We start from the raw sequence: 25822 nt of genomic DNA, 5'->3' as shown, positions 1-25822 counted from the left end.
TGTTCAGATTGTATTTTTGTCTCCTCTCACTATTTTATTTTATAATTGTGTTGTTTGTGTATTAAAAAAGGATCTTTGATGCTTTCTGTTTGACAATAAATGTAAATTTAATTTTTTAAGTGTTTTCTTTTGCCTTGTCATTCTGGTGACTCTTAGGTTTGAGATTTTGCCAAGTATCCTATAGATTTGAGTCCTGTGGGAAATCTTGCTGTGTCATAACACACTTAAGTTTTTTTCTGTCAACGCAGAACAAAATATGTATATAGTTTGTTGAATATATGGGATATTATTTGTTGATATCAGATCAGTTTTATGTCCTGCATGTTTTATGAGGGCACAGAACATTCCCCTTTGTGGGATGTTTTATCTCTAATATGTTTTAGGAGTGCACTGAACATTGCTCTTTCTGGGATGTGTTATTGATAGCTTTTTTTAGGGAGGCACTGAATATTGCCCATTGTAGGAGATGTTTTTTCTAGCATGTTTTAGGAGAGCACTGAACATTGCCTTTTCTGGAATAATTTATCTCTAATGTTTTAGGATTGCACTGAACATTGCCTTTTCTGGGATTTGCACTTTCTTTAATTTCTAGAGGTTTGGTGATATTTTGGTAATATTAATATGTTCATTTTTGGCATCAACTTGGTATCATTAATTGGTCTTTTTCTGGAATTGCTAATGCAGTATTATCTTCATTGGGGCACATTCAGATGCCCACAGAAGAGGTTTACTTAGCTTAAAATGCCCTTAGAGGCAACCAGCACCCTTCCTTCCAAATGATTCCAGCTGTTGGAGTGTATTGTAATATTGTGGTCATAATATGAGCAGGTGGTTGCTGTGTAAGTGGTGCTAAATCAGGGTTGACTGTGTTTTCTTGAAAAGCATGAAGATTAGATTGTGGCTGTGTGCTATATTCATTTGTAGAAATTCAATGCTGGTTCACTTAGTACATGTATGTAGTACACTATGAGTCTGTAGCTCCAGGGTCACATGCTTGCCAATGATTTTACACATACATGTACTAATCTCGGGGTCTGCTATTTAGTGGGACAGGGTAGTGAACTGAAAACAAAAATGAAAAAACATCTCCCTTGCTGCAGATTTGCACTTAAATGATAATATAATTTTGGAACTTTCTGTGTACTGTATATACTTGCTTATAAATTCAGTCCAACTGCAGACAACATAGACTGTCATATATCATCACATAAACAACCAGCAAATCAGGGTCTTTATTGTTTGTTTAAGTGATTATTCCTAATAAACTGCATAGATCCAGATCTGCAAGTGCATTATGCAATGGCAGACATGGGTCTGTGTAGTTTGCAGTTTGACTTGATTAAAATGCAAGGAAATACAGTTATGATTATTGATAAGTTAGAGAATACAGAATTGCATTATGTGACAGAGAGGACTAAAATACACACCTTTATTGATTAGGCCAAACAAAAATGTGTGTGTATTTCATGTTGAACTGATTTTATAATCAGGGTTAGCAGTTTTTTTTATTTAAACATTATATATATTTAATGTTATTATTTTTTTACAATAGGGGAAAATGTTTTGAGGGTTGGCAATTTGAAACCTAGATGGTTGTCCAACGGGAAACACATATATTATTTTTTTATTGTTTGGCCTTACTGCCATGTGGGTTTTGAGTCTTGTGTTTGGCCAATGTGGGTATGTGAGAAACCATGCCATTAGCATCATGTAGGTTGGTGGTTTATACCAGGGTTTTATGGGTTTTTCATCTACCAGCCTATTGTGTGCTGAAATATGGCATTAAAAGCCAACAACAGCAGTAGAATTACATACTTCAGTGTGACCGTAGTGGTTAGACTGTCCGCCCTAGATGCAAGAGGTTGTGGGTTTGATCCCTGGCCGAGTCATACCAAAGACTTACAAAAATGGTACTAACAGCTGCCTTGTTTGGTGTTCAGCATTAAGAGGTTAGTGTTAGGACTTTTCGGCCTGGTGTCAGGATAATATGACTGGATGGGACATGAAGTTACGTGTCTGCGGCATGATGCCTCAGCACTAGACATCACTATAAACTGCCACACTGTAGACATCATAGCGATATGACTAAAAAATTGTTCAAGCTAACTTAAAAACTCAAATCACACACACACACACATACTTCAGTGACTGACTAGCAACCATCATTCTTATGTAACCCTTCACTTTGGCAACATACCAGTAATCACAGTAAGAGGCACAGTAATTCATTGAGATCTAATAAATTGACCTGTCAGAAGTACTGATGACACAAAAATACTTGACATATATACAGGTTCTTAAATCATGGAGACCATGTATGCAGTTCCTACAGTCTACTTTTCTATGCTTAACATGCCCTAGTCTACTTTTCTATGCTTAACATGCCCTAACCTACTTTTCTATGCTTAACATGCCCTAGCCTACTTTTCTGTGCTTAACATGCCCTAACCTACTTTCTATGCTTCAAATGCCCTAACCTAGTTTTTTGTGCTTAACATGCCCTAGCCTACTTTCTATGCTTAAAATGCCATAACCTACTTTTCTGTTTAACATGCCCTATCTTACTTTCTATTCTTAAAATGCCCTAACCTACTTTTCTGTTTAACATGCCCTAACCTACTTTCTATGCTTCAAATGCCTTACCTACTTTTCTGTGCTTAAAATGCCATAGCCTACCTTTCTGTGCTTAACATCCCTAGCCTACTTTCTATGCTTAAAATGCCCTAACCTACTTTCTGTGCTTCAAATGACATAGCCTGCAATCATCTCTGGCTAGTAGTCAGTGGACTACAATGACTAGCTTGGGTAACAGACTGGTCAGTTTTCTCAAAATTTTAGATTGTCGATGTTGCCACAATATAATTTTTGACAGATTATTATCAAGGGAACAAAAAGAAAAAAATACATTGGCAAAGCAAACACTGAATAATAATGTACCCAGGTTAAACACTGAGAGTTGCTGTAATGAATTTTATGTGTATTATTAAAAGAATGTCAGCACAATCCTGGTGATATAGCACACATAAATATAGTGTTCCAAAACCACAAAAAAGTAAAAATTACATAATTAAAGAGGAAGATGAACCAATACAAGTAAATATAATCATTTGGTTATAGAGAAACTGTACATGGTAAATATGTCAAATAATTTTTAATGGTATATACAAATATAAGGTAAAGATAAAAAAATGCCATCTGTAATATCTCATACACACATCTTGGAAATCAAAATACAGACCAGTGATCTTGCCCTCAAAAAGTGAGATGTCAGGTTTATTTTTTTTTTTTTTATCACAACTTGCAAATTTTTCTAGCTATAGTATACTTTTTTCTATCACAACCTGCAAATTTTTCTAGCTATAGTATACTTTTTTCTATCACAACCTGCAAATTTTTCTAGCTATAGTATACTTTTTTATAGGAACATGCATATACATGATTAAACAAATGTGTTACAGTGGTACCTCGGGTTACGAACTTAATTCGTTCCAGAACTCGGTTCATAACCCGAAACGTTCATAACCCGAAACATTGAAATCAGTGAAATAGAGACAATCTGTTTCAAGATGAAAGAATCGTTCTTTTTTATTAACATCCGGTCGTTTACCTGAAAAAACGCAAAGAATGTATGTACTTCACGTATTAAATAAAGAGAAAGAAAACAACCAAATAAATTAAATGTAAAATAAAAAAAGATTTAGTCCATCTTTCTTACCAAGAAAACGATCATGGGAAATTTGTCACTTTGTTTGCTATTCTGAATCATTAGTTTCAGGAGTTTCTTGTCGCTGTTTCTTGGCAGCCAACTGGGAATCTTTCTGCACCAAGAAACTATCAAGGGAAATTTGTCGCTTCCTTTGCTGGAGAATCTTTCTGAAGTGGGCCATCGCGTTATCATTCATCAGGTTTACTGCCCTGTTAGCAACAAGTTTGTTTGGATGATGGTTCACAATGAAGTCTTCGACGTCTGCCCACTTGCTGCAAATTTCTTTAATCCTGGCAGTTGAAACGGTCACTGGCTCCTCATCATCGGACGACTGCTCCTCCTTTAATGTCTTTAGCTGTTCATTCTGAAGATCCACAAGCTCATCTGTAGTGAGCTCTCCACTGTGGTCCTCAATCAGCTCCTCCAAGTCATTGCCATTGACTTCCAGGCCCATTTTTTTGCCCAAAGACACAATCTCATCCACTACAGCTGTTGCGTCTGCCTCTAATCCTTCAAACTCTTCTCTCTCTGGTACACACGATGGCCAAACTTTCTTCCAGGCAGACTTCAAGGTACAGGTGGAGACATCATTCCAGGCCTTGTCAATGAGGTTGATGCAGTGGAGGATGTTGAAGTGGTATTTCCAGTAATCTCTCAGAGTCAATTCGATGTCATTAGTGACCTGAAAACACCTTGAGAAGAGCTCCTTTGTGTACAGTTTCTTGAAGTTGGAGATCACATGCTGGTCCATGGGTTGAAGCAGAGGAGTGGTGTTGGGAGTTAGTACTGCGTGGCCTTCGTTTGTACTGTACGCGATCGTTTGTCTCCAATGTTAAACCTTGCTCTCTCTCTCTCTCGCCTTCGTTCATAACCCGAGGCACTGTTCGTTACCCGAGACAAAAAATTTTCGAAGTTGTTGTTCGTAACCCGAATTGTTCATGACCTGAAGCGTTCGTAACCCGAGGTACCACTGTACATGGAATGATGGGAATGTCCTTTCACACATTAAAATATACATTTTTTTACATGTTACAGATTTAGAAATGAAGAAATATAAGAATTATTTCATTTTTATTATTTCTCTAGTGCATATAAGGTTAATAAACAAAATTCTTTTTTGTGCTAATACCATAATATATATTTCATGAGGTATGAAAAGTGACACATTTATTGTTTTTTGTGCTAATGCCATAAATATTTCATGAGGTACGAAAAGTGATACATTTTTTGTTTTTTGTGCTAATACCAGATATATTTCATGGGGTACAAAAAGTGATACATTTATTGTTTTTTTTTTTTTGTGGCTTTGCTACTCATTCGAACACAACGATTTTTGTAGCTCAGAATGAAAAATATCCGGTGTTGACATACACAAAGAAAATATGCTCTGTGTCTATCGTAGAACTTTGAAAGACTTTAACAGTAAATCTTAATATTTAAAGCTTTAGATGAACAACATAGTTTGTATTTTACACAAACAAATACTCTAAAAATGCACAAAATTTGCAAATTCATGCAAACTTTACAGAATAATTTATTTAGTAAAATTCACACAGGTCATGTAGGCATTCAACTCTGACTATTTCAGTAATGGGTGTAATTTTTTAGAATTTGATTCTACATACCTTTAAGAGGCAGGTATACACTTCATTTGGATTCTTATACATCCACATTCTTTGGAAGGTCATTATTTAAATGCCATGAGAAGTGCATACAGCAAAATCAATGTTAAAGTTCATAGACATTTTTGGATAAATGAACATTTTAGGTGTGATCAAGTACAATTCGGATTGAATGTTGTGTGATGTGATGTCACAGTGAAAGCTATGTATATTGATAAACAAATTTGTACTACCCTATATTTCAATGATTCTACTCGACGTGTTCTTTTCTTGACCTAAGTTTAGTACAGGACCACCATTGTAAAAAACAACAGTGATTGATAATTTTTGTCTGCAAGTTTCTCGATGGTATTTAAGGTGCAGAGTATTCAGTAATCGGGTTTGAATAGACTTAATGTTAAATTTTAAAAGAACAAATTATATTTAATGTAAATGTGCATACATGACCAATTAGTAAATGTGCATACATGACCCAAGTCCAAAAGCTGTCAGCAGTTCAGCATTCTGGGAAAACCATGGACTGACTTGTCCTGACAAGGTAAACATTGGTTGTGCCAAGGAAAAATTCCTGCTTACTCATCCCAGTGTGGATAAGACATAATTCACATCCTGAGAATGAATCTGTTTACATTTGGTACCCATAACAATCTCATCGCTTAATGTTAGTGCATGTGAATTATCCTTTAGGTTGTCCTATTTTGCTGACCTGTTGACAATCCATAACATGTCACAAAAAGCAGACTGGTTTTTTTTTTCTTCTACAGATGACTGCATTCAGATTACCATGGCTATTTCTGCAAGAGAAATCTTATTTGTATGTCAGAGCATTATTTACAGAAAAATCATCCATTATGTTTGTTGGAATATTCTTTGCAAACAATTATTCTGCAATATATTCAGACCATCTTTGCTATTTTATGATTGACTTAACTGTAGAATTGCCTGAGAAGTTGCAGATGGGAAAAATAGTTCAATGTCATTCAATAAATCTGTTTCATAAATATTTGAGGCAGATAAAATGGTAAGCTATTGGCGTACATTTGAGGTATGAGCTATACCACTGACCTTGACGTTGTAAATGAGATACCAGCACAATCTTGGTTCTAAAATGTGTACAGATCTTGAAAAATTAACATGGCTATGGACAGGGATGTTTAATAGCATATCATGCATGGCCCCTTATATAAAGACCTAACAAGGCACAAGGTTTGTATGCTAAACTGAGAATTTCACACCAAGCCCAGATTATCTTATTGTATTTGCATTTGCAGTGACACTTTTAGGTATGTAATCATTATTTTTAATGTAGATAAATTTTCCTTTTTTTTAACAATTTGCCACACGTCTTTACGAGTCAGACCAGTGATGAGCTTAGAAAGAGATAGTTTAAAATATTCTTGATATTTTGTCTCATTAGACAGTGTTATGCTTACCCCAAGTCAAAGAATTTTTTGACACTGCAATGTAAAAGACACCAGAAGATGTTTCTGTAAGCATGTAATTGCCTTTTACAGTGAAACTTGTGCTACTGTTTGAAAGATGTTTCTGTAAGCATGTAATTGCCTTTTACAGTGAAACTTGTGCTACTGTTTGAAAGATGTTTCTGTAAGCATGCAATTGCCTTTTAATATTGATATAACAGATGGTTGGTTTTAATGTAAGTGAAACCATGATATATTAACCCTCCTACTCTTTTCACCAAATATGACTCTTAAGTTTGATAAGCATCCATGAGTAATCGACCAGTCAGACTCTTGAGTTTTATAGGCACCCTGGAGTAATTGACCAGTAAGGAATCTTTGAGTTTGATAGACTCCCATGAGTAATTGACCAAACAGGACTCTTGAATTTAATAGGCTCCCGTGATCAGTTATCAAGAAATTGAAGTTTGACTGAATTTCATTACTTTGAAAGTTGGTAGTTAGATACATTTTTAATGTGAATAGTATCTACATACTGTATATACTTATAAGACAAGTCCCAGTGCAAACTGCACAGACCCATATATATATATATATATATATATATATATATATATATATATATATATATATATATATATATATATATATATATAGAGTCTTAATTGGGGTGTTGTCTTATTGAGGACATGCTTGTTCCTATAATTGGAATGTGGGTTTGCTTAGCACAAGCTTGTTCTATAATTGGGATATTTCATTGAATGTTGATAAGACTTTGTCAAAATATGTTTGCACATCTAGTTTTCTTTCAAAGTTTATGAAACTTGTACACTTGCAATAATTAACAGTACATACATATTATTATTATTGATAATCATTGATTTACAGTAATTTATAGTATATACATATTGTTATAGATAATCATTGATTTATAGCAATTTACATTACATACTTATTGTTATGGATAATGATTGATTTACAGCGATTTACAGAACACACATATTGTTATGGATAATCAGTGATTTACAGCGATTTACAGTACATACATATTGTTATAGATAATCACTGATTTACAGTAATTTACAGTATATATATATTGTTATGGATAATCATTGATTTACAGCAATTTACAGTACATACATATTGTTATGGATAATCATTGATTTACAGCAATTTACAGTACATACATATTGTTATGGATAATCATTGATTTACAGTACATACATATTGTTATGGATAATCATTGATTTACAGCACATACATATTGTTATGGATAATCAGTGATTTACAGTACATACATATTGTTATGGATAATCAGTGATTTACAGTACATACATATTGTTATGGATAATCAGTGATTTACAGTACATATATATATTATTATGGATAATCATTGATTTACAGTGATTTACATTACATGCATATTGTTATGGATGATCATTGATTTATAGTACATACATATTCTTATGGATAATCAGTGATTTACATTACATACATATTGTTATGGATAATCATTGATTTACAGTGATTTACATTTACATACATATTGTTATGGATAATCATTGATTTACAGTACATACATATTGTTATGGATAATCATTGATTTACAGCACATACATATTGTTATGGATAATCAGTGATTTACATTACATACATATTGTTATGGATAATCAGTGATTTATAGTACATATTGTTATGGATAATCAGTGATTTACAGTGATTTACATTTACATACATATTGTTATGGATAATCAGTGATTTACAGTACATACATATTGTTATGGATAATCAGTGATTTACAGTACATACATATTGTTATGGATAATCAGTGATTTACAGTACATACATATTGTTATGGATAAACATTGATTTACAGTGATTTACATTTACATACATATTGTTATGGATAATCAGTGATTTACAGTACATACATATTGTTATGGATAATCAGTGATTTACAGTACATACATATTGTTATGGATAATCATTGATTTACAGTGATTTACATTACATACATATTGTTATGGATAATCAGTGATTTACAGTACATACATATTGTTATGGATAATCAGTGATTTACAGTACATATATGTTATTATGGATAATCATTGATTTACAGTGATTTACATTACATTCATATTGTTATGGATAATCAGTGATTTACAGTACATACATATTGTTATGGATAATCAGTGATTTACACAGTACATTCATATTGTTATGGATAATCATTGATTTACAGTACATAATATTGTTATGGATAATCAGTGATTTAGATATGGCAGATATCGGTTTGTGCCATTTGTTGTGGCATTTGATTTATGTGCGAGTATATATGGTAAAATTAAATGATAATTGGCCAGATTTAACATATACTATATTGACTGTTGAATGAAGAAGCATGAACACTTTTATTTGTGACTTATGTATGGTATGATTAGATGAGAATTGGCCAGAGTTAATTTGTGAACTGACAAATGATGCAAAAGCATGAACACTTTCATTGCTTGGCATTCTATAGGTGATCAAGGATAATCAAAAGCATGATCACTTTCTTGCTTGGCATTCTATAGTTGATCAAGGATAATCAAAAGCATGAACACTTTCTTGCTTGGCATTCTATAGTTGACCAAGGATAATCAAAAGCATGAACACTTTCATTGCTTGGCATTCTATAGTTGACCAAGGATAATCAAAAGCATGAACACTTTCATTGCTTGGCATTCTATGGTTGATCAAGGATAATCAAAAGCATGAACACTTTCATTGCTTGGCATTCTATGGTTGATCAAGGATAATCAAAAGCATGAACACTTTCTTGCTTGGCATTCTATAGTTGATCAAGGATAATCAAAAGCATGAACACTTTCTTGCTTGGCATTCTATGGTTGATCAAGGATAATCAAAAGCATGAACACTTTCATTGCTTGGCATTCTATGGTTGATCAAGGATAATCAAAAGCATGAACACTTTCTTGCTTGGCATTCTATGGTTGATCAAGGATAATCAAAAGCATGAACACTTTCATTGCTTGGCATTCTATGGTTGATCAAGGATAATCAAAAGCATGAACACTTTCATTGCTTGGCATTCTATAGTTGACCAAGGATAATCAGATACTTACTTCATATATACGCTTATAAGTCAAGTCAAGTTGCAGACAACAAAGACCCTGATCTGCCCTATCATAATGTGCCTGCACATTAGGGTCTATGTTGGTTGTTCCACTGATTACTCCTAACTATCAAGAACCAGGTCTTTGGGCGCATTAGGCAATGGCAGATCTGGGTATGTGCAGTTTGCAATTTGACCCATAAGCAAGTATATACAGTACTTAAACATTAGCAATTACAGCTATGATTTTGGTTCCTAGATTTGGGATGTGTACTGCATTGATACATCATCTTATATTCCTGGAAATTTCCTTCTTTTTTCCAGTTGTGCATCAGACCATTTGAATGACTCTTGCTAAAGTTTGTGTTCAAGATTCTCAGTCATTTAGTTAGTTAAATAACAGCAATTACTACAGTTTTATATATTCATAAATACACATTTGGATGAAAAGAAAAGGTGACAGTGACTAATGAACTTCTTTTTATGACTGAGAGTCAGAAGGCATGGGTATAAGAAAGAGAGAGAAGTAACATTTTATACTGCACAGTTCACATGGTTATAAATATCTCAGTAATTTGAATAAAAGAATTAAAGGAAAAACAAAACTCCAGGTTATATAAACTTGTTAAGAATAACAGTTTAGTATTGTGATTTTGTAATATTTGTATGTATCAATGCAGCTGTGTAATTTTTGATACAGTAAAGTCCAAAAAAGTTTTTAAAGCATAATTATATACATGTATTAATCTAAGTATTATTTCATAACAATCTGATTAAAATCAGATATCCACTGTCTTAGGTGAAGATCTGAAAATGACTGCTTTGGGGCCATGTTCATGTGACCTTTGAATTAGCCAATGGAAATGAACCATTCGGAAATTTGAAAGTGAATCAAATCCTGTCAGTAGTGTAATCTTTAGATGTCCTTGTAGCGTGTGGTTAATTAGAGAAAATTGGTGTCGGGGAAAGTTTGCCATATAGTATCAAAGCACATAATTTTTATAGTTATATTGCTGTTATATTGCTGTAATGAGGACAGGTAGTCTGCCATTTATCTTAGGCTAACTACGAATTTAATTGGTAAGCAGTGATAGGGGTTTCTTGGATGTACAATAACTGAGTCATTTTAATCTTTCTGTATAGGTGAATTAAGCCACAGAATAAGTTCATGATTGGTCAGTTTATGTGGCTGATTGTTTTCACAGGCATGCTCAGCCATCTTATTGGTCAAATTAGGTGGTTGATAGTTTTCACAGGCATGCCCAGACACATGATCAGGGTCAGTTTAAGTGGCCAATTGTTTTTATATACATGCCCAGCCTCTTCACTCTAAAACTACAACCACCCATTTTCAAAATCCTTTTTTATATGAATCATACCTTAAAAACTGAATTGATACACACCTGTAATAACTATGATGACATACCAGATGCTGTATGCACAGATCAGCCTTGTTATATAAAGTAACAGCCTCAACTACAACACACTGTCTTAAAAGACAAATTTGTGCTGGCAGAAGAGGTGCTCTCTTCTATCTGTCTCACTGTTATCTGAAGTAACTAATTAAAATTCACTCATGCCCAGAAACAAGAGATGTCAACCATTACAAGCTACCAGTTTACTACAAGCCTATAAAGACCATATTTGTCCTAATTGTTATGTGTCCCACTGACTATGACAAAATTTCCTCAAACAAAACATGGACAAACATTTTGCACCATTACAGGTATGATTACTCACCTTGTACTGTGAAAATATATGATTACTCATCTCTTGCCATGATGTATATGATTACTCACCTCATAGCTCAATGCCATGATATATATGATTACTCACCTTGTACTATGAAAATATATGATTACTCACCTCATAGCTCAATGCCATGATGTATATGATTACTCATCTCTTGCCATGATGTATATGATTACTCATCTCTTGCCATGATGTATATGATTACTCATCTCTTGCCATGATGTATATGATTACTCACCTCAATGCCTCTCAAATTTAAGGTTGTTATATTGACCTTAAGCCATAGAAAATGTGTCTATGAAACATAGCATTCACTGTTATTATTTTGAACTCAAGTATGCATTTAAATAGGAATAAATTTAACAAACTAATTGTTACAAATTTAACAAATAGTTTATTTCCCTAGAAAAACATGGTGAAAATGAGAAAAAGAACTTACAGTTTAAGGAATCAAAGCCAAAAAATAATGCAAGAATTAAAAACTAGAAGTCCTAATAATAACAAGTCCTACTGTGGTCAGCATCATACTGATGTGTCAACAGGTCTTTGTTGAATCACAGAAAATAATACCTTGTACCTTTGATGCCACCTACTATCAAAATCAAACTCCACAACCATAAGCTTGTACATGTATCCACCTTTGATGCCACCTGCTATCAAAGTCAAACTCCATGACCATAAGCTTGTACATGTATCCACCTTGATGCCACTTGCTATCAAAATCAAACTCCATGACCATAAGCTTGTACATGTACCCACCTTTGATGCCACTTGCTATCAAAATCAAACTCCATGCCCATAAGCTTGTACATGTATCCCACCTTGATGCCACTTGCTATCAAAATCAAACTCCATGACCATAAGCTTGTACATGTATCCCACCTTGATGCCACTTGCTATCAAAATCAAACTCCATGCCCATAAGCTTGTACATGTATCCACCTTGATGCCACCTGCTATCAAAGTCAAACTCCATGACCATAAGCTTGTACATGTATCCACCTTGATGCCACTTGCTATCAAAATCAAACTCCATGACCATAAGCTTGTACATGTACCCACCTTTGATGCCACTTGCTATCAAAATCAAACTCCGTGACTATAAGCTAGTACATATATCCATGTTTCAAATTTGTCAGAGAATAGATAAACTGAACCAGTAAAAAGATTGTAACAGCAAAATGGATCCATCCTTGCTTACCCCTGCCAAGTCTCACCAGGCTCCCATTTCCAAATGCTTAACAATTACAGAAAGTCATAATTTTCAATCCAGCAAAAATCCTGTACTGAACAAATTCAGAGGCAATTCATCTTGTTGCAAATTTAGAATCATATCCTACTTATTAGTTTAGTGAATATGAAAGTAGATTAAAAAGACAAATTTTACACAAAATCACTCTATAACAACTACGGTAACAAATATCAGTAAAATCATAGACAACAGGCAGTCAAAATTTAATGTCAGTCACAGCTAGTACAAATGTGTTTTTGACTAGAATCATTTCCACTTACATGGGTGATAGAGCACAGTCAGTATCAGTGGAGAAGGATGGCAATAAAGTGTAAATGTCTCTACAATAAATGTTGTGCCCAACTTTTTAAGCAGATAAATAATGTTGTCCTTATATTAATGAGACATATGTGCCTGTTTTTTAAAACATTTCTCCATGAAAATGTAAACATTCAAATTGTAATCATATATACTTTGCAACATTTTTAATCAAACCTTTTTTATATTATCCCAATGCTTTTTAAAGAAAATGTTTGGATATTGTGACGACATGTACGTGTTTGAGCATAATGTTATTGTACCTGGCACGTTGTGTAGACTTCATGAGGAAATTAGCAGGTAGAGCTAACAAACGTTTTGGCTACATCAGTGCTGTCCAACCTGTGGCACATGGGCTGCATGTGGCCAGCAGGCTGATTTTAAATGGCCCCCCTGAGCTCGAGCAGCTATATAGTCGTTGCTTTTCAATTTTCTTTTGCGGCCCTTGGCTTCCAGAAAAACATTTTTCAGTGGCCCATGGTGTCAAAAAGGTTGGACAGCACTGGTCTACATGTTTAATTATCACCCAACACTAAACCAAAAGTCAAACCCCCACTCATCACCATTTCTGCCCTTGGGGCATATCAAGCATGCAGACTTCACCAAAAACATCCTGGTATAATCTTTCTCTGTCTTGAGTGTTTTTGGCATAGAAATCTGTGTTTCTTTTAGGAAACTAAACTTTAAATTTTTAAATAATGATTTGTCTAGATGTTGATTTGTTTAAATGTAAGTGATTATTACTTTATTATAATCTCTGAACACATACCACTTTCAACCTCTGCAGCAAAACTTAAATGTGAAGTAAATGTGCCTTAGGTGTAGAGGACTGGCAAAGATGTATCAAAGTTTAAGTATAAAATCTCTATTTCCTTTAAAACGATATACAATTTACTGTTGCTAATTAGAGCCAATTAATTGGCACTAATCTACATCCTTGTCTCTAATATCATCAACATTTTCAACATGCAGAGTTTATGCTAAGATCTGTAAGAACTAGCCCTTAATTAATTTGCACAAACACACATAGCTGTTATTTTTCTACTACATAGGCAAGAGGAGCATAGCCCCCAGAAACAAAAGATTTATGTCCATAGGGCAGTTTGGGGTGAGTGTGCTGTAAAGACTCTACTTGTATGTTTTAGACTGAAGAATCAGTGGATTTCTTGAAATGTGGATTGTAATCAATGTCTGAGTAAAAGACTAAAAAAAAACCTGGAAACAAATCACATCATTTGTCCCGAAAGCAGTGTCATGAAATTTTCCCACTATTGTTCAAGATAAATTTCAAACTTAGTGATATGGTTGTGGGCGATCTCTAATATGCACAGTGGTTTTAGAATTTTGATCCAAGCCTTGGTAGAAAACCACCTCATGGGTAGAGAACACTGAAAAATTATTGGGTATGACAGTGTTTCACTGCAGAATTCTAGTTTTGTTATTCCTTAAGTACTATGACATAAAAAGGAACAGTTTAAGATTGATGCCAAAGCAAAGTTGGTCCACCCTGTACTTATGATAATCAAGTTCATCCAATATTTTTATTTATGTAAGATATACATTATTATTGTATTTTTGTTTTTTGTTTTACATGTGTGTATATTTTGATACTAGGTTTTGTTACATTACAATACATCTTTATTTTGTTATTGTATTTTTTATTTGAAACAATATTTGTTTTATTGTTTTGTAAACTTTTATTTATTTGTGAGTATCCAGTAGATTTACAATGAAAAAGATTAACAAACCTGAACTATTTTGACATTATTATTTACCATATCTTCTCAGGTATAACTCACACCCAACGGTGAATAGTGTAGGTCCACATAGGATATGGTACATGTGCAAGTATCTTAGAGTCTGCTCTGAATCTTCAGGGCTCATTAGACATCATGATCAAGGCACACCCACACACACCCCCACTCCCCCCACACTGTTATTGATCGATGACAAAGGAAGTGAATCCACTTGAATATTAGAATAGGTGGATCACTATTTCTTCTACATCATATTTACAGTGTGACACTTTGTAATTAAAATGAAAAATGAAAGTACAGAAAACTATGTTTACTCTTTTTTTTGTTAGGTGGCCATTATGTATGTGTAGACATAGTTAAAAATGGGTCAGGTGTTGTCCATAGTGATAATGTATGAAGGAGCCATTGTGGTATATATTTAATACAAGTATTTACAGGCACCTGTTAGGAAACTAAAAATATAAAAAGTTCTAAAATATATTCTTAGTCTATCTTTAAAGGATTAAAATGGATTAACTTTTAATTATTATTTTTTACCTTTTTACATATAATAGTCTTTTAAATTTTTTGGCTATAATGTGTTACAAAGTAATACGTATAATACATAGATTGTGTCATCAGATAGTTCATCATATAATATACCAGCATATTAGGATCTATCTTCTGATTACTCCTAACAAACTACATTGACCTAGATCTGACAGTGCAGTATGCAATGACAGATCTGGGTCTGTTCATTTTGCAGTTAGGCTCAACTTGAAAGTAAATATAAATGCTACAGTACTTGATATTTGTAACTGTTCTTTAGGAGTTCATTTGATCTTGAACATTCAAAATTTGTCTTTACTCCTTTCCATAAAAACTTGTTTGATTAATTATTTACAATAAATAATACCATTTATGTAGGTATTACCGACATATACATGTATGAACTTTGAGTGTTATGAACTGAGCAGTAAAAGATTCTCTATCTAGTTATTAGTCTTGTTTTGTCTATATATGGTTTGCGGTGACCAGGTTTTGTCTTGTAAACAAGTCTACACAAATGAATCTTGTCAACAAAGTTATCCATAACAGCCTGCTGCAAGAAGTACCTATCAGACAGTTCTTGTTGCCCATTATGACCAAATTAGTCTAAGATAACAACATATACCATATCTTTACTGTATCAATAATTGGCTATTAGCATAACGGGGACACAGTCTGACATCATTATATGTGCTCTTTACAGGTTTATGGTTTGTTGCATTGCAATTAATGTGTGTATGCATATGTGACACAAAGATAATGGAAAGCATGCTTTTCCAGTGAGGACTCTGTTAATGGGATGCAAATCTGATCTATAATAATAATGATGATAATAATAATGATGATAATAATAATAATAATAATAGTAATAATAGTAATAATAATAATAATAATAATAAAGACTTTATTTAGAGAAGGTAACTCAATTAGTTATTGAACTAATCTACCCTGAGGCCTTCTATCTGTTATGTACAATATGTACAGTATATACATGATGTGAAGAATCTGGCTTGACACTAAATAAGTAAGTAATTTTAAAATTCAAAGTATCAAGCCTGGAACACACACACACAGGCACCTGTGAAAACATAAACATACATAAAACATAAAATATCATCCTGCATTGAAAATTTCAACTAGGAAAATAATGCAGAATTACAGAAAAGCAGGCAGTATTTTTTATACTGGAACTGTTCAATTTTCTAAAGTTTTCATCCATTTAAGACACTGATTATGAAAAGAGGAAATGCTAGGAGCCTGCCTTATGTGACTGGGAATGTTGTTCCATACCAGTGGACCAGTATATTGAAAACTTTGTTTAAACAATTCCTTCTTTGGCCTTGGTATAATGTCATTTTTACTTCTTATGGACTTTAAATTTGGAGTGCCATCAGCATCTCTTTGGTGAAAGATATTGCTTAGATAGACAGGAATGGCTTTTCTGGATACTGTATACATCAATTTGGCCTGTCTGAGAAATATTCTTTCATGTATTGTTAAAACTTTATATTATTCATTGCATCCTGAAAATTGTCTATACATTGATCATGAATTAACCCCTCTTTTGGAGTCTTAAAGTGTTGTTATGTTTGAATTAGAGGTATTTCCCCAAAATTACAATTTGCATTAGTCCAGACATGGCTGAATATAACTTTTATAAAAGATGACCCAATACTGAAGAGGAATGTATATTTTGATCTTCCTCAGTAGCCAAAGATAAGAATTAACGTTTTTTGAAACATGTTTATTGTGAATAGACCAAGTAAGATTGTTATCTACAAATACACCAACAATTTTATCATGAGAGGTCATATTAAGGCTCACATTGTCAAATAGAACCTGGAGTTTGTCACTATCTAGCCTTGCTCGTTTTTGTTGTGTTGTAACTAGTAGGGCTTTTGTTTTTTCTTTATTTATGATCATACTGTTTTTTTTTGCACTATAGTTGAAGTCTGTTGACAGCATCTTGTAAGTTATTTTCAAGTACCGTTTTGGTTTTACCCATCTCAGACAGTGTAGTATCATCTGCTTAGAGGTCAATGAAGAAATTGAAGTTCCAATCTTAAGATGTAAATCGTTGATAAATAGAATGAATAACAGAAGTCCAACGATAGAGCCCTGTGGTACTCCACAATTAATATTTTCACTTTCAGAAAGTTGACCATTTAAAGATACTTTTTCACTCTATCGGTTAAGTAAGAAATAAACCAGTTTAGGGAGTTTTCACTGCTTTGACAGATTTTTAGTTTTCAAGCAAAATTTCATGGTCTACAAGATCAGAAGTTTTACGAAAATCAACCGTAATAGTGCCTACCATTTCTCCTTGATCTAATGCTTTCATCAATTTATCAATCAAAGATACAAGTGCAGTTTCACAGGAGTGATTCTGGCAAAAGCTGGACTGATAATCAGATAAAAAGTTGCTTTTCAAGTTAAATTTATCTAACGAGATGATATGTTCCAATTACATTTTTCACTTACATACATGTGAAAGTTGTAATTTGATTTGTAATTGGAAATATCAACAGAATGTGGTCTTCTATTGGTGTTTATCATAGGAGATCTTGGTTTTAATCAGTTGGTCTTAGTGATAGTGTCCAATTAAGGTGATTATTTTGTATGATTGGATTATTTTTGGTGATAGTGTCTAATTGAGGTGTTGTGTGATCAGACTGATGTCAGTGATAGTGTCTAATTGAGGTGATTGTGTGATCAGACTGATGTCAGTGATAGTGTCTAACTGAGGTGATTGTGTGATCAGACTGATGTCAGTGATAGTGTCTAATTGAGGTGATTGTGTGATCAGACTGATGTCAGTGATAGTGTCTAATTGAGGTGATTGTGTGATCAGACTGATGTCAGTGATAGTGTCTAATTGAGGTGTTGTGTGATCAGATTGATGTCAGTGATAGTGTCTAATTGAGGTGATTGTGTGATCAGACTGATGTCAGTGATAGTGTCTAACTGAGGTGATTGTGTGATCAGACTGATGTCAGTGATAGTGTTGAATTGAGGTCGTCATGTGATCAGACTGATGTCAGTGATAGTGTCTAATTGAGGTGATTGTGTGATCAGACTGATGTCAGTGATAGTGTTGAATTGAGGTCATCATGTGATCAGACTGATATCAGTGATAGTGTCTAATTGAGGTGATTTTGTGATCAGACTGATCTCAGCGATAGTGTTGAATTGAGGTGATTGTGTGATAAGACTGATGTCAGTGATAGTGTCTAATTGAGGTGATTGTGTGATCAGACTGATGTAAGTGATAGTGTCTAATTGAGGTGATTGTGTGATCAGACTGATGTCAGTGATAGTGTCTAATTGAGGTGATTGTGTGATCAGACTGATGTAAGTGATAGTGTCTAATTGAGGTGATTGTGTGATCAGACTGATGTCAGTGATAGTGTCTAATTGAGGTGTTGTGTGATCAGATTGATGTCAGTGATAGTGTCTAACTGAGGTGATTGTGTGATCAGATTTGTTTCATTGATTGTTTCCCCAATTGAGGTGATGTCCAAATGTGAGAAAAAGTGACCTTTTTTATCAAACAGGATATTGTAATCATGAATAGTTGAGAGAAAAAATTACTGGTCATTCCATATCATGTTTTTTCTTCTCATTTCTGTCAATAACCCATTGGATGACATAATATTGTAAAACATTTTCTTTACAGCTTCAGTGAAAAAACAGAATAATGACAAGTACTGTTATTTGTGCAGATATGGCGCAGATAGGCAATTGTTAAGAGGGTTTATATCTGGTTAACATTGTTGTTGGTGAAATTAGGTGAATGCCTTGTTTGCTGTACTTTTGATTTTAGTCAAACAGAATAGATACTAATCTGCTGTTGTGACCTGGAATGTCAGATCTGGGTCAATGCTTCTTTTGTGACCATCACAACAGTGGCAGGGGCATGCAGTGTTCCTTTTGTCTATCAATCAGTCCATCAGCCTGTGTGTCTGTGCATCATACTTTGGTTAACTTTGTGTTTAAGACATTTTTTCAGGCACTGTGGTGGAGCATTTTTTTAAAATATTTTTTTGTTGTATGCAAGTTAAATGTGGTATGCATGCCAGATTAAAATGTGACATAACTTATGATATGCCACATTATAGAGTAGCTTATGCCACATTATTGTGACTTCATATGTATGCTATATTTTAGCGTGTGTGTGATTTAGATATTTAACATAGCTTTAACAATTTTCCAGTACTTTTGCTTTAATGTCTGCAGTGTGGCAGTTTATTGTGATGTCTAGCACTTGGGCATCATGCCGCGGACATGTATTATCATGTTCCACCCAGTCACATTATCCTGACACATGAGGCCGACTAGTCCTAACATTAAGATCTTAATGCTGAGTGCCAAGTGAGACAGCTGCTTGTATCATTTTTGTAAGTCTTTGATATGACTTGGCTGGATTTCGAATCAGCAACTCCCCACATCCGAGATAGATGCTGTAATCTCTTAGGCCATGGGAAGCGGTCCCATATTATATTATAGCTAATATGTATGCCACACTACAGCGTAGCTGTTGATATGTATGCCCCATTGTAGTGTTGCTAATGATTTTTGTATGCCACGATTTGAAAAGTGCATTTTGAGGTCTAACAGCTTTTCATTATATACGACTCAAAATAGGCAACATCATATACAGTTGAGAATATGTTATCAACTAAAAAAAAACTATAAAATATAATGGGAAAGTCAATTTTTTATAAAAGAAATTAAAATATGGTTTGAAGTGCTTAATACACTTTCAAACAAAATATACATGTTTGACATATATCATCATCACACATACATATGTTTGCACACACTTGCATAATCACAGCCACACATACATATAATAAAATATATGTAAAAGTTCTGCCTTTAATTCCATTGGACAGTGGAGATTTTACTAAACAGCTTTTTATTGTGTCTGGTTGATTGTAATGGCTTCATTTAGACACTCAGTATGACCACCAGTGTCATCAATATTTCTTCAAGATGGCTGCTCATGTTGGCATTGTGCTTTCACCAAAAGACATTTTATGATGTTTAGTTGGTACTAAATAGAAATGGTGCCTGTCTAATATCGAATATGGCTACATTCATCGTAAAAATCGTACTATTCAGTTTAATCCTAAACAGAAAGTAATATCATCATGGGGATTCCACCAGAAGACTTCTTATGATGTCATTTTGGTCCTGAACGAAAATGGTATCAGGTTGACATTCACTATGTCCATTACACAGTAGCTGATTCGAAAATCTTATTATAACTGAAGAATATATAAGATGGTTTCAACATTAAAAGGAAGAAATGATCTTATTTTGAATTCCTGGAAATTCTTATCATCTGGTAGTGTTAGTCCCTTTGAAGGGCTATTGTTGTTTATATAGTTTACAAAGCTTTAGGTATTTATTGTGGTGTCCAGAAGATAGTCTCTCTCTCTTTCTCTCTCTCTCTCATTTCTTGATAAGATTTGCTGGAAATCATTTCTTTTTTGTCAGACTTGATTGTTTTATGGCCTGGGATTCCAAATTAATGTTTTTTTGCATGTGACACATTGTGTCGTAGATTAGGTATGCCACCTTACAGAGTAACTTATGTATGGCACATTATTGTGCAGCTAATGATAATCATGGTCAGTAGGCAATACCTGAGGATTGTAAATTATGAATCTTGCCCTGGGCAACTATTTCATTATATGGTTATGCATGCGAAAAATAATTTGTAATCCATCACAGACAGTTTTATAAGCAGATTTGGCCCATACCAGATACACTTGCTTACAAGTTGAGTCCAATTTAAACTACATAGACCCATATCTTCTGTCACATAATGTGCATACAGATTTGAATCTATGCAGTTTGTTAGCAGTAATCAGTAGAACAGTATAGACCCAGAGCTGTTGGCACATTATCCAATGGTACATCATTTTCTATGTCGGTTGCAGTATGACTTCACTTGAAATCAATTATACATGGTACCAAGCCTCTGACACATGCACACACACACACACACACACGCACACACACACACACTCTCTCTCTCTCCCCCCCCCCAGTGGCCTAATAGGTTAGAGTATCTGCCTTGACTGTGGGCGGTCACGTGTTCAAACACAGGCTGAGTCATACCAAAGACTTATAAATATGGTACTAACAGCTGCCTCATCAAGCATTCAGCATTAAGAGGTTAGTGTTAGGACTGGTTGGTCTGGAGTAAGGACAATATAATAATAATGAGGACTTTGTATAGCGCCTAGTCTTTAGAAGCTCTAAGCGCTTTACAACATTAGACAACAGTTATAAGATAAAAAACATATAATGATATGATTACAAAAACAAACACCATGAAATTAGAAGACATTAAAAAAAAACATGCTGAGAATATTTAAGGTAGGAAACATTATTAGGTCTAAGTTTGTTCTTGCAGTTGAAATAAGTGAGTTTTGAGAGCCCTCTTGAATTTGATCACTGTGTCCTTGTGTCTAAGTTCACTGGGCTATTCATTCCATGTTGCTGGGCCCTGGTATGCAAAAGAACGCTGTCCATAGGACTTTGTTTTCATACTTGGAATAATGAGTATATGATTGTCAGAAGAGGAGCTTAAGTATCTTGCTGGTGTGTACACATGGTTGAGGTTGGATAGGTATGTTGGACTAGAGTCTGTCAGTGAAACGTAGCATAGAGAACAAATTTTGTGTTTGATTCTGGATCGAATGGATAGCCAGTATAGGGTACAGAGCAGCGGGGAGGTGTGCTCTGATCATGGTACTCTAAGTATGATCCAAGCAGCTGTGTTTTGAAGTTTCTGGAACAGATATTGACATGAACCAGACAGATCTGAGTTGCAATAGTCCAGTCTTGAAAGTACATGTACTAATGAACACATAAGTGTTTTAGTGGCATCAGCTCAAAGATATTTGCGAATTGAGCTGATGCGTCTCAGCTCAAGATATGCAGCCTTGCATATATTCATGACATGTTGGTGCAATGTGAGAGTAGTTTCCAGAGTAACACCTAGGTTTTGTACTGATTGTGTGAATTTAATGTTGGTGTTGCTGATATTTATTGTTTGAGGTAAAGGATGGTAATGAGAAAGTCTTTGTGTTGTGATCAGAATGGCCTCAGTTTTATCATCATTCATCTGCAGCTTGTTACATGTCATCCATGATTTCACATCAGAAATGCACCTCTCTGGATGGTAGCATCACCAGTGTGGGTGGGACATGATGATACATATCTGCAGCACAATGGCCCAGTGATAGACATCACTATCAACTGTCACACTGCAGACATTGTTGCGATATGACTGAAAAATTGTTAATTCTACATTAAAAATCCAAACCACCCCCACCCAACCCCCACACGTACAGGCTGAAAGAACTATTTCCGCCCATGTTTACCACTACATTTGAATTCTTGGTAAATAGGGACTCCAGGTATTGTTTAAGGCACACACCTCAGCAGATCATTGACAACAAACCTTTGTCCATGTGGGTCCAAGTCTCAGGCTCAGATATGTGGGAAAGCTTGCCAGTAGCTTCCAATGGGATGTTGGATCATCTTGGAATTTTCCCCAGTGCATGTGCTGAAACATGGCATTAAACCGACAACTGAGCAACAAAAAACAAATTTAATGCATTAAAGGGAATCGGTTGTTTTAAATATAAATCTTGAAATTAAATATTTCGCTCAGAAATGTGGGTGATAGTAGTAAAGGAAATGTTCTAAATGCCTTGAATAAGGAATCGGGAGAGTATTCTAAAAGAGAATTTTGGGTCCTTCAGTTACTGGAAGAATAAGAAGTGTGATCAGTTGCTGTATTATATGTATATGTTCCATATTTGAGTCAGCTTCCCCTCATGGTGAGTAATCAGAACTATTCCAGCTCTGAAGAAAATCCCACCCAGCACATCCCCACCCCATTAAATCATTGCCCTGGTGGTGGGAAGTTGGCAGAAAACAATCCAGAACAAGAATCATCCTTGTAGGTTTGGTTTATGCAGATGTGTATTATGTGTAATTCTTTCTTGATAGGATGCCTTTTGGGATAGTGGTGTCAGGGGGACAAAAGTTCAGTGATACAGTATGCATGCAGTGTGATGGTAGAGTTCAGTGATACAGTATGCATGCAGTATGATGGTAGAGTTAAGTGATACAGTATGCATGTAGTGTGATGGTAGAGCATGGACTATGTCTTTCATTACAAAAGGGCTAGAAGTTTTGTTGTACCTTCATTTCCTGTTTGATAGATTTAGGATATTAAGCTTCAGTGCCAAACCATGATATTAATATGTCTTTATACAACTGAGATAATTGCAAGATGTTTATATGGAATAGTAGAACACCATCTTTTTATTCAAGAGGCTGTTTTTTATTTTGTAAGCGTTGTCCCATATAGCATGCATGTACTCTTCTCTCCCAAAATAGAATTTAAAGAAGATACCTAAATTAACAAGCAGTGTTTAAAACATTTTCATTCTGAGCAAGTAGGAATTTTTATTGTTGAATTTTTGCTATTATGTAAGGAGGTAGTTTATATTATATAGCCGAAAACCCATGTATGGCAGAAAGATGACCCACTGTTACCAAATATACTCTCTTATATGTACTGTCTTATTATAGAGGAGTCCTACTGCAAACCGCATAGACACAGATGTGTGGTCGCTTAATGCACCGGCAGGTCTTGGTCTATTGAGTTTCTTTGGAGTAATCAGTAGCATAAACAACATTGACTCTAATCTGCATATGCATTATGCTATGGCAGATCAGGATCTATCTTGTTTGCAGTTGGACTCTATTTAAAACTGAGTATATATAGTGTTTACTGATGAAACATTCTTCGTTTAATATTTCAGATTTACAGTCTTTATGTTACCAACTCCACCGTTCATATCACCTCCAGTGACTACTATGTTGACATAGAATGGCCGGTCACAAATCTTACACTCAACTACAGCATTGCTTATAACGTAGTTGGAAGCAACAACAAATCAATCATAGAGGTCATTTCCAAGCCAGCAGAAGGAGAGGTGATTCATTACAGATTGCATGGGTTGTATCCAGGGCAGCTTTATTACATAGAACTGAATCAAAATGGCATGGCCATTTTTAGCTACTTTATTCCAACAAGTAAGGAATCCATTTTTATTTGCAAGCAATAATGAAAATATTATCCATATGAAAATGACAGTGACAGTGATAGCTTTTGTATAGTATTCAGTATATATTATGAGTACAAGGTTGTAAATAATGTAAGTACTGTAACTAATATAATATAACACAAAATAATATACGGGTAGAATAATCCATTGCTCAGAAGCCAAGGTTAACCATAAGTTAATGCCAGGACATTTTCACCAGTATGAAAATCTAGTTGGGCAAATGAAAAATATTATGATTATGATGGAAATTTCTATATTTCCCAGTGACAAACTTTTGATTATTGAATTGATTCCTCTGGATATGTGATGATTGAGCTTTGTATTAGTGCATTGTCCTGATGACTCGTGGTGTTACAGTGGTGATGGTTCTTGTACACTGCAGCATAACTAAATGTTCAGATGGTGTTTGCAATATGTGTGCAGACCATAAATTAGGAGTTCTAAAATTCATTTTTAGTTGCAGAAGTAAAGGTACCTGTCACTTTTGTTTAGCTTTTACTTTTTTCATGTTCAAAAGCTTTGCCCATGCAGCATAAATATATCCTCCCACAGATTGGAGAATTTTCAATAAGACATAGTCCACTCATACACCCTGCATGCCTATGGTTCATGAAGTTCATTTCTGCGTAAATGAAGTCCTGAGATGCAGTGAGATTTGACTTTTCAGGACTGGGTAAGAGACCAAACCAAGTTATGCTGGTCAACAATATAGATATATGTGGATATATTTTGCAGTCTTATTGATGGCTTCATAAACACCTACAGAAACAGAATCCAAATTGCATCTGTTGATGGCTGAAAAACATAATGAAAAATAAAATGTATTCCATCCTTTTTGTTGTCAATCCATCTAAATTGTGAAAAACCGGCTTAATCCTTCCCATGATAACATCATCATAATTAAAAGATAAGCCATTGCACTGCCTTAATTATTCATATGATAGTTTGTTAAAGTGTTTTTCTTTCTTCTTTTCCTTAGTGCAAATTTTAATTTAAGTTTCAGTTTGTAAATTAATGCATAATTAATAGGAAGAAAAAAATCAGGTCTTATTTCCAAGTACAGTGTACATTATTGATTCAACTAAATATTGTACTTTCTTACACAATGAATATTTTCAATGTAATTAATGTGTATTGTTGACTTTCTCATGCAATACAGATTCATTAATGGCAGGTTTTATCACTCAAAACACATAACACTGATGTCCCAT

The 25822-nt window shown here is 34.4% G+C and overlaps 1 protein-coding gene across 1 annotated transcript in view; it reads left to right on the top strand.

The window, feature by feature from the left end:
• LOC149801126 (tyrosine-protein phosphatase 10D-like) overlaps window positions 1-25822 on the top strand; it is a 155528-nt gene that overhangs the window by 5402 nt on the left and 124304 nt on the right. Inside the window, exon 2 of the mRNA XM_089955151.1 lies at window positions 24306-24579. Within this exon, the coding sequence (XP_089811277.1) occupies window positions 24306-24579 (274 nt within the window). The remainder of the gene's footprint in view (window positions 1-24305; window positions 24580-25822) is intronic.

The sequence above is a fragment of the Sinohyriopsis cumingii genome, chromosome 4 (assembly GCF_028554795.1).
Source record: "Sinohyriopsis cumingii isolate HCF-2022 chromosome 4, ASM2855479v2, whole genome shotgun sequence".
Lineage (NCBI taxonomy): Eukaryota > Metazoa > Mollusca > Bivalvia > Unionida > Unionidae > Sinohyriopsis > Sinohyriopsis cumingii.
This window is presented reverse-complemented; position numbering and strand designations above follow the sequence as displayed.